Here is a 15,203-nt window from a genome sequence, read left to right as displayed (position 1 = left end):
TTATATTAGACAACTGTGTAATTCATCTTCCAAAAGAAAAAACTGCTAAGTGAATGAACTCTCTTAAGAGGAATAAATCTAGAAATTCAGCAAAGATTAGTGATGGTCAATTAATACTGAGTAAAATACTCTTACTCAATTGAATAAAACAAATGTATATATCACCTACTATATGCCAGGTACTATGTGAGGAAATGAGACTCTCACTTTGTGGTGAGAAGTCAGTGAGGACCAAGGCAGACCCGCATTCTGAAAGACTATTCTAACATCACTAAAGATGAACAGGTGGAGTCAACTCTAGAGGCAAAGCCTCTTATAGAGGCTGTGATAAAGTCTACATAAGAATCACTAGGACTTCACTGGTGGCGCAGTGGCTAAGAATCTGCCTGCCGATGCAGGGGACACGGGTTAGAGCCCTGGTCCGGGAAGATCTCACGTGTCGTGGAGCAACTAAGCCCGTGCGCCACAACCACTGAGCCTGTGCTCTAGAGCCCATGTGCCACAACTACTGAAGCCCACGCACCTAGAGCCCATGCTCCACAACCAGAGAAGCCACCGCAATGAGAAGCCCACGCACTGCAACAAAGAGTAGCCCCTGCTCACCACAACTAGAGAAAGCCCACACGCAGCAACGCAGACCCAATGCAGACAAAAAATAAATAAATAATTAATTTTAAAAAAAGGGGTGGTGGTGGTGGGATGAATTGGGAGATTGGGACTGACATATATACACTAATATGTATAAAACAGATAACTAATAAGAACCTGCTGTATAAAAACATAATAATAAAATAAAATTCAAAAAACAAAAAAGAATCACTGAAAACCTCAACAACCAAAGCAGTAGCAGCAACAGATAAAAATAAAAGTTGGATCTGGAAATTACTAATAAGAGCTAGATGGCGTAGAGCTTAGTAAGTGTGGAGAAGGAAAGAGAACAGGAGTCAAAGCTAAGATTCTTTTGTGGTGTGGCCAAAAGCATGGAAAAAGAGACCGCTAAAGGACAAATAACAGGTTTGGAGAGAAAGTTGAAAAATTCAGTTTTGTGACACTAATCTTGAATTACTTAGATGAAATGGACAAATTTATTGAAAAACACAACCTACCAGGAATGACACATGAAGAAATAACAAATTTGCATACCTCTAAATCTATATAAAATGGAATCTGTAATTATATATATTTACATACATTCAATTGATTGATTAGTCTCAACAGAATTAATTTCAAATGATAAATTTTAATTACGAAAAGACACTCCTGAGCTGAAGAATTTAAAACATGCCTAGAAGTGTATAACATTCTACATTTATCAGTGATATGAGATAACTTGCCTCCAAACCTTTTTTGTGTGTTCATTTGCTTTTGACTTTATAAATTCATTAAAACAATTTAAGCTGGAAAACACCTGGCATGTTGCTAATAAAAAGGATTTTTAAAAATAATAACTACCACCTTACACCGTACAGTGTTTTAAAGTTTCCGAAGTGATCTTGTAGATAATGATTGACATGAAAGATCATATGGCCTATTATGAATAAATATCTGTAATTTAAACCTACATAACTAAGGTACCATGATTGAAACTTGAGGTAACTAAGACAGAATCTAGGCTAACCCTCCACTGTAACAGGTTTGGTTCTTGGTTTGGTTCTGAAAGAAATATAAGAGATCAACATTTATTGACAGTCAATTATTTTTAAAGCAGCACTTCCAGTACTTATCATACATAACACTTCTTATGTCAAGCCTGTGAGATAAGTTGCACCTGACAATTCTAATTTGGAATGCATACGTCTCAATTCAAAATCCATATATTTCATTAAAACAACAGTAGAAAGCAGAAACATGTAGGACATAAGGAATGCTGAAAAAATTTTTTAATAAGTGAAAAAAATGCTATGTTCATGGACAGAAGGAAAGCATATTTTAAATGTCAAACTCTTCCTAAATTTTAACCAAATGTAATAATTTTGTTTACATCATTAGTAGTTATAATTTTTAAAAAGCTGTTCAAGTCAATCTAGTGGAATAAAAGTAAAAACACATATTTTAGGATAATATTGATGGCAAGGACGACTGGGAAGTAACCGTACAAGAAAATTTAAAATAGTAAACCAATGTGACAGTTGCATAAAAACGCCAACAGACAGTTTAGAAGAGCAGACAGATGGTTTAGAAATACATCAATAACACACACACACAATAACACACACACACACACATGCCTACACTTAAGATAAAAGAAGCACTGACAACTAGTGGTACAGGGAGTTAATAAACAGTGCTGAGAAGATCTGTGATTTGATAAAGTATCCAGATAAGAGTCTTATTTCACACCATTCGGTAGAATATATACTATAAGGATAAAAATCACTAAATGTAAAAATAAGAATATACAATAGTAAAGGACAATACATTAGAGTGAATATAAGGGACTTCAAAAGAATTACTACAGTTTTAAAAAGCTGAAGAAAATAGCTGCAAAGAATAAAAAAATATGAAATAAAAGCCCTCTTAATAATCAATAAGAATATCACTAACTTCCTGGAGGAAACCTAGGTAAAGGTGAGAAAGTACTAATTCAAAGGAAAAAAAAGAGACAAATTGATAAATTAAGCATAAGGGGGAAGAATTCAATAGTAAATAAGAAGTATAAATAAAAATGAGATACTATTTTTCACACACTAAATCTGCAAATATGAAAATATATAATTCAATACTGGTGGAAGTTCTGAGAAACCAACACTCTCAGGTAGAAATATATGACATATATCTTTCTGGAAAGCAACTTGAAAATATGTATTCATAACTTTAGTAATATTCTTCAACGTTTACTACCAAATTCCAAACCTATCATCAACAGAGATGTGATCTGATGCTTATTACAGCTCAGCATTTTTAATAAGAAGGAGTATGGTAAGAGAACAAGACCATATTCAGTTCCTCCTTATTCCTTCTTGGTTCACTGCTTTCTCCACCAAGACCTAGTTCAAAGAAACACAAATTCATTTCTTTGCTTTGTTCCAAGCTCTGATCTAGATGTTGAGGAGATACAGTGGTGGACAAGACAAGCAAATTTCCTGTTCTTATGGAGGCTGTATCTTAGTGGAGGAGACACCCAAGTAAGAAAACAAATGTAAAATGTAAACAATTTTAAACAGTAATAAGACATAGGAAGAAAAATGTGTGCCTAAGTAGTTGAGGTGGCAAAAATAGAAATCGGATAGAAGAATATGGAGAAGCCTGCAGGAGACTGGTATTTGAGAAGAGATCGAAATGTTAAGATAGTAAGAAGTTCAGGAGAAGGTCATTCCCGTCAGAGGGAACGTCAAGCGCAAGCCCCTAAGGCAGAAAATGCAGATCTGAAAATAACAAACGTGAACTGACGAAAATATAGAGAAAGGGGAAATCTCATGTGTTGCCGGCAGAAGCATAAATTATTTCAAGCACACCAGATAGCAATTTGGCAAAATTAACTAAAGCTCAAAACGTACACACTCTATTCTCTAGTAATTCTGTCTGGGTTTGTAATGTAAACCTTTAGCACACGTGCACAAGACGTGTTCGAGTACGTTCATGAAGCATTTTTTGTAATAATGAAAAACTGAAATAATTAAATGTCCATGAATAGGATAATGGAAAAATTGGAGATTTATTCATGGGAAGGAATAATATACAGCAGTTAAAACCAATGAACTGGGTTTATAAGTAGTAATAGGAATAGGGCTCAAAAACAATGCTATCAAACAAAAGGATATAGTGATAATAATAATAACAGCAGCAATACACTTATGAAGCACTTATTATGTACTAGGCATTGTTCTAAGTGCTTCACATGTAATTTGTCATTTAGACTCACAAAAACTCTGCGGGGAAAGTAATAGGAATGTGTAATCCTCATTTTATAGACAAGGGCACTGAGGCACAGGTCATGTTGGTAAGCTGCATAAGGTCACATAGCCAGTAAATGGGAATAGCTAGGATGGTGTATGCAGTGTTTCATTTATGTGAACTATAAAAATATACAGAATACAAATATGAGTTGAAAGGACAGAAAATAAACTAATAATACTGGTCGTCTCAAATGAGGAAGGGAAAGAAATGGGATGCCATAGACCAAAAGGGGATTTAACTTTATCTGGACCTGACATACTAAGAGCTACATTAAGTATTAGCTGTTATCCTGTTAATCCCCCAACTTTTATCAACTAGATTTTCAATAACAACAGAACAGAATAGTATAACGGAAATCAAATCAAAAGTGCTGTTATTAGTAGCAAGGGAATCTAAAAGAGGGAATAAATCTGGTTAAAGGAAACCATTTTAACAAATTAGTAGGGTTTCACCATTCTGTAAAATGTATAGAACTATTTACAAGTGATATGGCTAATTAACCAATAACTTAATTATCTTTCCAATTACACTATAAATCCTGTGAGTGGTCCTTGTTTTATGCTCCTTTTACTTCCCATAGCACAAAGAAAAAAAGGGCTTTACATAATCTAATAGGAGAAACCACAACTTTATTGTGGTAGTAAAAAAGTAGAGTCAGGAAACAAGAAAAGTAAAGGAAGAAAAAAACCTGATCAGGTAGTTCTATACATTGTATAGACTGTTTTCTCACACATCAGAAAAAGGTTAAAAAAAGGATCTACTTCAAGAGGTATCCTGAATGGCTGTTGACTCTGTCTCTCCTCTTTTTTTTTTTTTTTTTATTTTAACATCTTTATTGGGGTATAATTGCTTTACAATGGTGTGTCTCTCCTCTTAAACCAGGAAAAACGTCTTAGAGAAACTGCCACTGATTTTTAAATACACATATTCACTACTCTCAGTCTAGTTAGAAGAAATATCATAAGCTGATCAGGACACATCAGCATAAAAATTGCAGCCCTACAGATATAAAGCAGCTAATATGGCATGAAATACTCGTAACCTTTACTAAAGATGTTAGATAAAGAATCTTGAAAAAAAAAGGTACTATTAAATGATCTTAAAATATTCTATGGCTTGTTTTTAATACAACTTTTAAAAAGTACAGTTGAAAACAGCTGATAGAACAGATAGAACAGCTGACAGAATAGCAGAAGCAATGAGCAGATTTTCAACTGAGTACTCTCCTCTAAGAAAGAAACACATGCATTATTTAGTTGATCAATGAAAAACATTTGAAGATGGCAGGAATTATGCTTACCGGTAAACATTTTAGTAACAGCTTTGCTCTGTTTTCGGGCAGAACAGAGAAGTAACAGCCATGGTGGAAAGAACTCGTGGTGACCAGCTAAAAGCTCTGCCACAGTCCCAGATAAGCTGGTAGACGTCTGTTCACCTTCCGTAACATTACACCCTTCATCCACTGAATCCACAAGCAGATAGAGGCTTTGCTGGGGAGGCTTCATTCCCAAGAGAGGGAGCAGGACACACCTGTGAAACACATCCATATGAGCATTTTGAATGTTACTGGCTATGATATTAAGGTTTATTATCCAAACACTAGAATTACAGGTTATAAATATTGTTTTAAGAAAAAAATTAATGTTTTAGAATAAAACTATTGTACAAGTTTCAATTCCTTACTTTAATGAGAATACTGGTCCTAAATAGTTCACATTTCCAACAACAACAACATTTTCCACAATAAAGTGTGTGTGTGTGTGTGTGTGTGTGTGTGTATTATTGATTCAGCATTCTTAAGAAGGGCAGTAGGAACCTGAAACAAGATTTCACTATTCCTTTCCTGAAATTTTTATCAATAATAAAAGCTTGAATTGTTTATCACAAAGCTAAAATGTATTGGAAAGGAAAAAGAAACTGGGGATCACTTCAGTAATAGAAAAGATATCAAGAGTTCTCTAGAATTTAGAAGATTTTATCATTATCATCATGTCTCTCACAAAATGACTGCACTTCATCTAGTTTGTCATACACAAGTTTTATTTTAAAAGACTTTTCAAAGATAAACTACAGTCTAGATTCCATTTGATGTATGTTCAAATTTCAATGTAAAGGATAAATTATTAGGTTTAATCCCAACACATTTCCTACTCAGATAATTTATACTGAAGTTGAATACAACTTTTTCATAACTGAAACAATACTCATTCATTTTCAACAAATATTTACATGAGCATTCCATATGCTGAATGAGGTACTGAAAGATACAACGGTGAAGAGGACAGAATCCATCTAATTATGAACACCAGAAACGTACAGATAATCCTTTCTACAACTCTCTTCTTAATCTTTCAATCCTGATAGCAACCAAGATCCAATGTATCACTAAGTCCTGTCAATGCTTCTTTATAAAAGTCTTCAAACCCACCCTGGTCTGTATCATCACCCTACTCCAAACTGCCGTCATCTCGTTCACCCAGGAACCACACTAATCTACATGCCTCCAGCCACTCCCTCCAGAGCTCCTACTGCAGCAGATCAAACTTTTCACAATGTTCCTCCAGCCATACTAGCTTTTTCCATGACTTTTACTAGATACAATTACACAAGGGCCTTTTGGTTTGCAGTCTCCTCTGCCTGGTCTGTGCTTCCCTTCTCTCTTCATGTAATTAACTCCTCCTTGGTCTTCAATGGTAAGCTTGAGAGTCACTTTCTCAAAACCAAGGCCCTATAATATGCTTTCACAACATCAAGTATTTCTCTTTCACAGCATTATCAAGTTTGTAATGTTAAACTTACTCAATGTCATTAATTCTTATTTCTCTTTAGACGTTAAGCATCAAAAGAACGGGGACTATGTCAGTCTCGCTCATGAGTATAACCCCAGAACCTAGCAGTGCTGTACCCATAGGAGATCCTAAGTAAAGACTTCACACTGTTGTAGCCTATTCTGGAAAACAAATAACTTCAATGTAGGCTGCTCAGTGCTACCAAAAAAGGCAGTAAAATTACTAACACAGTGGATAAGAAATGATCAACTCAAGGGAAGTAGATAAGAAAGGAAGAAAATGTCAGAGAAACATTCAAATATTAGGTGTTCAAGATGCACTAAGTTTTGAAGGATCAATTAAAATTCTCCAGGAATAGTAATAAATTTGCAATAAATTTTACAATAAAGGGAAGGCAGGGCCATCCTGGCAGAAGGAATGTTATAAATTTAGGAAAATGTCCTTTATTGTACCTTATGTATATAGTTCCTCTACTATGAGAACAAAGAAGGCTGACGTAAAACCAGTGTTATATATTTACCTACGTATACAGTACATATATACATATACAGTATATATATATTTCTATATATAGTACATATAAAATATACTATCATAATATACTATAGTAATATCCTATAATCAGTGCCACTTGAGAGAGACCATAACCTTAACTACTTTTTTTAAAAAATTTTATTAATTTATTTATTTTTGGCTGTGTTGGGTCTTCGTTGCTGCGCGGGTTTTCTCTAGTTGCGGCAAGCGGGGGCTACTCTTCGTTGCGGTGCACGGGCTTCTCATTGCAGTGGCTTCTCTTGTGGAGCACGTACTCTAGGCGTGCAGGCTTCAGTAGTTGTGGCATGTGGGCTCAGTGGTTGTGGCTCATGGGCTCTAGAGCACAGGCTCAGTAGTTGTGGTGCACGGGCTTAGTTGCTCCACAGCATGTGGGATCTTCCCAGACCAGGGCTCGAACACGTGTCCCCTACATTGGCAGGCGGATTCTTAACCGCTGCGCCACCAGGGGGGAGCCCCCACCTAACCTGTTTTTGATCAGGATAGGGTAAGGGGAGAGGTCAGCAAAGTTAGGAGAGGAGCTTAGTCAGGAGAAAGTTCGAGAGTAAGGCAACAGACACAGGAAAAAAAAAATCTAGTTAAGGCAGTAGGACACGCACAGGCTGGGGGAAGAGAAGGACCAGTGAACAACATACTGAAGAAAATTACTGAAAGAGTAAATGCTGGGACTTACAAAGTATTCTGAAATGTGAACTCTGACCTAAGGGTACTAAGGAGCCAGTGAAGTACTTTAAGCACAGAACTGATATGTTTATATCTGTGTTTAGAACGATAACTGGCTACAGTTGAAGGAAAGCCTGAAACAGAGTAAGTCTAGAAGGAAAGAGTGCGATAGGAGGCCACTGCTCAGAATTTAAGGGAAAAAAAAGAAAAAACAATCTCCATCCTGAACTACTGTTACCAAGGCCATCACTGCTAACTTTAATTCAGTGCTTTACTGCATTTAAGTACTTCACATCTGCATCAACTCACTTGATTCTCACATTAAGTCTTTAAGATGGGTACTACTGTAATACCCATTTCTAGATGAGGAAAACAAGGCACACAAGGAGAAGTCACTTATCCAAAGCTCAAGGAAGGGTCTGAAGTTCAGGGTCTGGCTCTAGAACCTACACAAGGGTAGAACATTCAGCCTGGTTTGCCTAGGACTTTACCAGTTCTAAGTGCTGAGAACCAGCCATTCCTCCTCCCTGTCCATGCCCCCCACGCCCCACTCCTGGGCAAACCAGGATGGTCAGTCACCCCCTAGTCTACACTCTTACCCACGACGGTCTACTGTCTATCTAAAACCAATGTTATAAATAAGGTAGTAAGCAGCAAGGTCAGAATGAAGTAGACAGATCTGAGGGAAATTTGGTGGGTGAAATTGATAGGATTTGATGATTATTCCCCGTCTTTTGCTTACTCCAGGTTATGTGTTCTTCTTTTCCTAGTTCCTTATAATACAAACTGAAATCATTGTTTCATACTTCTAATATAATCCTTTAATGTCATGAATTTCCCTCAAGTATTTTCACTATCATCCAATTCAAAATAATTTCCCTTTGATTTCTTCTTTGAAACAGGTTACTGAGAAGTGAGTGGTATAGTTTTTAAATATTTGGGGACCTCCCAGGTATTTTATGTTCCTGCGTTACCATTATTTAAATTCAATTGTGATCAGATAACATACTTTGTATAACTTGCACACCTTTAAATTTATTAAGCATTGTTCTATGGTCCAGAATGTCTAACTTAGTAAATGTGTAAGCATTTGAAAAGACTGTGTGTGCTATTGTTGGATGGACTATTCTATAAATGTCCATTAGGTCAAGTGGTGATAGTGTTGTTCAATTGTTCTATATACAACTGACCCTTGAGCAACTTGGGGGTTAGGGGCACCGAGCCCCTGTGCAGTTAAAAATCAGGATACTGCTTAGAGAGGGTATGGAGAAAAGGGAACCCTCTTGCACTGTTGGTGGGAATATAAATTGGTACAGCCACTATGGAGAACAGTATGGAGGTTCCTTAAAAAACTAAAAATAGAATTACCATATGATCCAGCAATCCCACTACTGGGCATATACCCAGAGAAAACCATAATTCAAAGAGACACATGCACCCCAATGTTCATTGCAGCACTATTTACAATAGCCAGGACAGGGAAGCAACCTAAATGCCCATCGACAGATGAATGGATAAAGAAGATGTGGTACATATATACAATGGAATATTACTCAGCCATAAAAAGGAATGAAATTGGGTCATTTGCAGAGACGTGGATGGATCTAGAGACTGTCATACAGAGTGAAATAAGTCAGCAAGAGAAAAACAAATATCGTATATTAACGCATATACGTGGAACCTAGAAAAATGGTACAGATGAACCGGTTTGCAGGGCAGAAATAGAGACACAGATGTAGAGAACAAACATATGGATACCAAGGGGGGAAAATGGCAAGGAGTGGGGGTGGTGGTGTGATGAATTGGGCAATTGGGATTGACATATATACACTAATATGTATAAAATGGATAACTAATAAGAACCTGCTGTATAAAAAAATAAATATAATAAAATTCAAAAAAAAAATCAGCATACTGCTATCTCTGCCTCAAAAACAAAGGAACCCAAGGGCAGTAAGCTAAAACAGTCAGGTATATATTTTTTCATTTTTTTTTAATTAAGCTATATGTCTCTTTATGTATATTTGTCTTAGGTAACATATAATTAGATCTTACATTTTTGTCTAAATCAGACAAACTGCCATTTATACTAGTGTATTTACCATTTACATTTAATGTGATTATTCATATGATTCAGTTTAAATTTACTATATTCTTATACATACCATTTTAAAATATACAAGTATATCTGTAGGACATATTACTAGGATTAGAGTTGCTAGGTTAAGGGCCATATCTGTGTATATCTTCACAGATATTGTCAAAATACCCTCTAGAAATTATATAACCATACCCTCCCAACAGTTGCGTAAGAGTGCCTGTTTCCCTAGCCCCTCCATTATAGCAATTAACATTATTTTCCACAGATATGCAGAAAATGGCATCATTATGCTTTTAGTTGACATTTCCTTATCATGAGGTCAATCTTATTTACAAATGTCTAGGAGTTTTATTTCTTTTTCTTTAAACTGTGTCTTCATATCCTTTATCCATTTTCCAAAAGATTAATGTTTCTCTTTTTTAGACAGTATTAAGAAAATGATTTTGTTGCTAATATTTTCCATCATTTGTTACTTTTCTTTTGACTTTTAAAGGGTTTTTTTTAAAAAATGTACAATATCTCTGTTTTTTTACTTTTATATAATATATCAGTCTTTTTTCTTTTATGAATTCTGAGTTTTATATGTTAACACATCAGTCTTTTTTTCTTTTATGAATTCTGATTTTATATGTTTCATTTCTGAGGGGACTTCCCTACTCTAAAGGTTAAAAAAAACACTTCCTCATGTTTTCTTCAAAAGCTTTGAAAATTTTATTTTTTAATCACATTAGTTTTGACATAAGATGTGAACTAGGTTTCCAATTTTTTTCCCCACATGGTTCCACAGTTATCCCCAAACTATTTACTAAATTATCTTTCTCTTATTGACTTGATTTGAAATATCTCTCTTTTCACAGACAGAGTAAATCCCCATATATATTTTGGCTAAGTTTCATCTCATTCTGTTGTCTCACCATCTCTTTTCCAAGCACTTATATCTCTGCCTCATGCAACTGTTGAAGTCAGGCAATTGCTCATTAATTATGTTTTCATTTAAGACAATATGTTTGGCTACGGTTTTCTTTTTGTTCCATGGCAATATTTTTCTGGTGAGCATTTCTGGTGCTGTTTTTTTTTTTTTGTTTTTTGTTTTTTTTTGGGAGGAAGAGTAAAATGTAGAGCTTTATTATGCCTTCAAACTTAAGTTGTTATTCACTTAAAATAGACTGTTAAAAATATAAGATTTTTTTTTTACTAGATCTTTATTAGAGTATAGTTGCTTCACAATACTGTGTTAGTTTCTGTTCCACAGCAAAGCAAATCATTTTTTACTAGCTCTTTATTAGAGTATAGTTGCTTCACAATACTGTGTTAGTTTCTGTTGCACAGCAAAGCAAATCATCCATGTGCATACACATGTCGCCATATCCCCTCCCTCCCATCCTCCCTATCCCACCCCTCTAGGTCATCGCAAAGCACCGAGCCAATTTCCACTAGCCAACATTTTACATTCTGTAGTGTATATATGTTGATGCTATTCTCACTTCACCCCAGCTTCGCCCTCCCACCCCACATCCTCAAGTCCATTCTCTATGTCTACCTCTTTATTTCTGCCCTGCAACTAGGTTCATCAGTACCATGTTTTTTAATTCCATATATATGTGTTAGCATATGGTATTTGCTTTTCTCTTTCTGACTTACTTCACTCTGTATGACAGACTCTAGGTCCATCTACCTCATTACAAATAATTTCATTTCTTTTTATGGCTGAGTAACATTCCATTGTATATATGTGCCTTCTTTATCCATTACCAAAACCAGAAAAAGATGTCACAAAAAAAGAAAATTATAGACCAATATCACTGATGAACATAGATGCAAAAATCCTGAACAAAACATTAGCAAACAGAAGCCAACAGCACATTAAAAGGATCATACACCATGATAAAGTGGGGTTTATCCCAGGGATGCAAGGATTCTTCAATATATGCAAATCAATCAATGTGATACACCATATTAACACACTGAACAATAAAAACCATATGATCATCTCAATAGATGCAGAAAAAGCTTATGACACAATTCAACACCCATTTATGATAAAAACTCTCCAGAAAATGGGCAATAGAGGAAATTACCTCAACATAATAAAGGCCATATACGACAAACCCACAGCCAACATCGTCCTCAATGGTGAAAAACTAAAAGCATTTCCTCTAAGATCAGAAACAAGACAAGGATGTCCACCCTCGCCACTCTTATTCAACATAGTTTTGGAAGTCCTAGTCTGGTGCTGTTTTTTAGACCCCTTCTCCCTACTGGTTTTGAGATATATTTTTACATATCTTGTGACAGCTCTTCTGTAAGGTAACTTCTTTCTGGATCAGCAATTGCAGGTTAGTGTGTCCAGTGTACAGGCTTCTAAGAATCTCCTTATGACTCAGAGTTATGGGCATGAACAACTTCTTTGCGCTTCTACTTCTCCCCAACCAATTAAGCTGAGAAGCTGTGGGGATGTACACAAGGCCTTTCTCACCACAGCCCCCTCGCCATTACCCCCAGATGTCTGACTCCTGCACAGAGCTCATCTGTGAGACTCATTCTTCCCAGCACTCTTTGTTCTTCCATTCTGCTTAACTGGGTCCAGGGAAACTTCTAGCATAAGTCTATAACCTGCCTCTGTGGTTCCAAATGAGGGTCTTTATGCTCTTGATGATGTTCAGGGTATACATTTATTTCAAAGAGTAAATGTTGTGTCAGTTTTGTCTGCATCTCAGTTTGGTATTAACTTCCACATTTATCTTGAGGCTGGGGTTTACAGGTCTCTCATAGTTTCACTTTCTTGCTATTAGACTATTTCCCAGGCCTTAGTCAGTCATGTCAAAACCAGAAGCCAAACTATGGCTTTAAAAATGTTGAGTAATTTTTTCTAGTCTTGACATCACCTCTAAACTCAAAACTGTCTGCTACCATCTCCATGTGGATGTCCTACAGGCGTCTCAAATTTAACATGTTTAAAGAAGCATTCTCTCAATTTACCCCCAATAAGTTCCTCCCCACCCATTTTCCCCATGTCAGTTAGTGGTATCCCATCACCCCCCTAGTTTCTTAAGTCAAAATCCTAGGACTAATTCCTGAGTCCTCCCTTTTATTCCAGCCACTGGTCCCCCTTTCAGTCCTAACAGCAAGCTTTCCTCCAGTCAGGGCCTATGTACTTGGTACTCCCTCTGCCTAGAAAGCTCCCTGAGGCCGAACTTCTCTTCCTTCAGATTTCAACACAAAGTTTATCCCTGAAGAGGTTTTCCTTGGTCACCGTGTCTTAAATGGCCTTCATCGTGTATTACTGTTCCTCTAACAACTCATCCTGTTTTCTTCGCAGTGTTGATCCCATCCTCAAAGTAATTTATTGCGTTATCTCGTGTACCGCTTTCACTGTAAGGCTGGGGTGAAGCTCCTCCACTTCCGTGCTGCCTCCCCCGGGATGGCGCCTGTCCTGTGCACTGCTAGATTCCCAGCACTCAAAACCATTATTTGCACATCACAAACACTCAGTAAAATCTGCTTCATGAATGAATGGTAATTAATAGGAAAACTGCTACTCTGAAACACTAGATAAAAAATTTTCTAGACTCAGAATTCCCATATTCAGTTTCCCTTTATTTATTCCATCAAAAGCACCATATGGGGATACCTACACCACCAAGTGACACACAGATCCACATCTCTACCAGATTACGTTTTATCATTTTATAAATGACAATCCCATCAAAGTATACACACACAAAGCAAGAGTGCTTTAGAAGTCTAAAACAGATTTTCCTCTGTTTGTGAATATATACGTATATATTATCTTCAAAATGAGATCATGTGATAGTATTAGATTATCACATTCAGACAAAGATAACCACCATCTTTAAAACCAGCAGTGTGCCGCAGGATTTTACCTGTGTAGGTACGTTATTAAATGTTATTAAATGCCTTACATTTCTTAGGTGCATTATTAAAATTCAGGCAATATATATTACATTAATACTTTTATGAATTTAATTTAAAGTCCTTGAGCTAGCTCTCCCCCCATTTTCAATTCTATGTTGAAAATAAGCGCTGGCAGCATCATGCTTCTGCAGCTGGCCTTCTGATTTTCAGGCAGAAAGGCAGCTAAAAGACCATTAGGGCAATTATGAAATGAAATCCTTTTTTTTTTTAATACAGTGAATTTACTTACTGCCTCTTTCTCAAGAGGCTAATTAACTTTTAAAAGCTCCTACAAGTATTGTAAGGAGTATACTATTAGACAGATACTTAATTTCTTAGTTTTCTTAGATACTTAATACTTAGTTTCTTAAGGTTTTCACTGTTGAACATTGAGTTTCATCTCATTCTCTGGCTCACTCCCTCAGGAGTAGAGAACTAGTTAAGAGCCTCCCTCCCAGTCTTACAACAAAATAAGCCAGGCAAACTGCAAGTTCAAGACTTTTCATGAACCTACGAGAGTGCTTAGGTCACAGGGCAACCAACTAGCCCAAAATCTAAGGTGACACAGACATCTGCAGGCAGACACAGAATGCAAGCACTTACTTACCTGGGGCAGATACCTGGACACTGGAAAACAAACTGAATAAAAAATAGGCAAAAGACCTGAACAGACACCTCACCAAAGAAGCTACAGATAGCAGGTAAGCGTATGAAAAGAAGTTCAACATCATATGTCATTAGGGAATTGCAAATTAAGACAAGCTGCGACATATAAGTTAGAATGGCCAAAATCCAAGCGCTGACAACACCAAATACTGGCAAGGATGTGGAGCAATGGGAACTCTCATTCGTTGCTGGTGGGAATGCAAAATGGTACACAGCAAGTTTGGAAGACAGTTTGGCAGTTTCATAGAAAACTAAACATACTCTTCCCATACAAAACAGCAATTGTGTCCCTGGTATTTACCTAAATGAACTGAAAAAGTATATCCATGCAAACACCTGCACACATGGTGTATATAACAGCTTTATTCATAACTGCCAAACTTCGGAAGCAACCAAGATGTCCTTCAGTAGGTGAATGTTAATAAACTATGGTACATCCAGACAATGGAAAATCATTCAGCACTAAAAAGATATGAGCTATCAGGCCATGAAAAGACATGGAGGAATCAAATGTATATTACCCAGTGAAAAAAGCCAATATGAAAAGGCTACATACTATATGATTCTGACTGTCAAACATTCTTAAGGCAAAACTATGGAAATGGTGACAAGATCAGTGG

The 15,203-nt window shown here is 36.4% G+C and overlaps 1 protein-coding gene across 1 annotated transcript in view; it reads right to left on the bottom strand.

The window, feature by feature from the left end:
- ANKRD50 (ankyrin repeat domain containing 50) overlaps positions 1-15,203 on the bottom strand; it is a 43,579-nt gene that overhangs the window by 8,988 nt on the left and 19,388 nt on the right. Inside the window, exon 3 of the mRNA XM_030863897.2 lies at positions 5,198-5,427. Within this exon, the coding sequence (XP_030719757.1) occupies positions 5,198-5,427 (230 nt within the window). The remainder of the gene's footprint in view (positions 1-5,197; positions 5,428-15,203) is intronic.

Source organism: Globicephala melas, chromosome 5 (assembly GCF_963455315.2).
Source record: "Globicephala melas chromosome 5, mGloMel1.2, whole genome shotgun sequence".
Classification (NCBI taxonomy): domain Eukaryota; kingdom Metazoa; phylum Chordata; class Mammalia; order Artiodactyla; family Delphinidae; genus Globicephala; species Globicephala melas.
The sequence above is the reverse complement of the archived record's forward strand: the minus strand, read 5'-3'. Positions and strand labels throughout refer to the sequence as shown.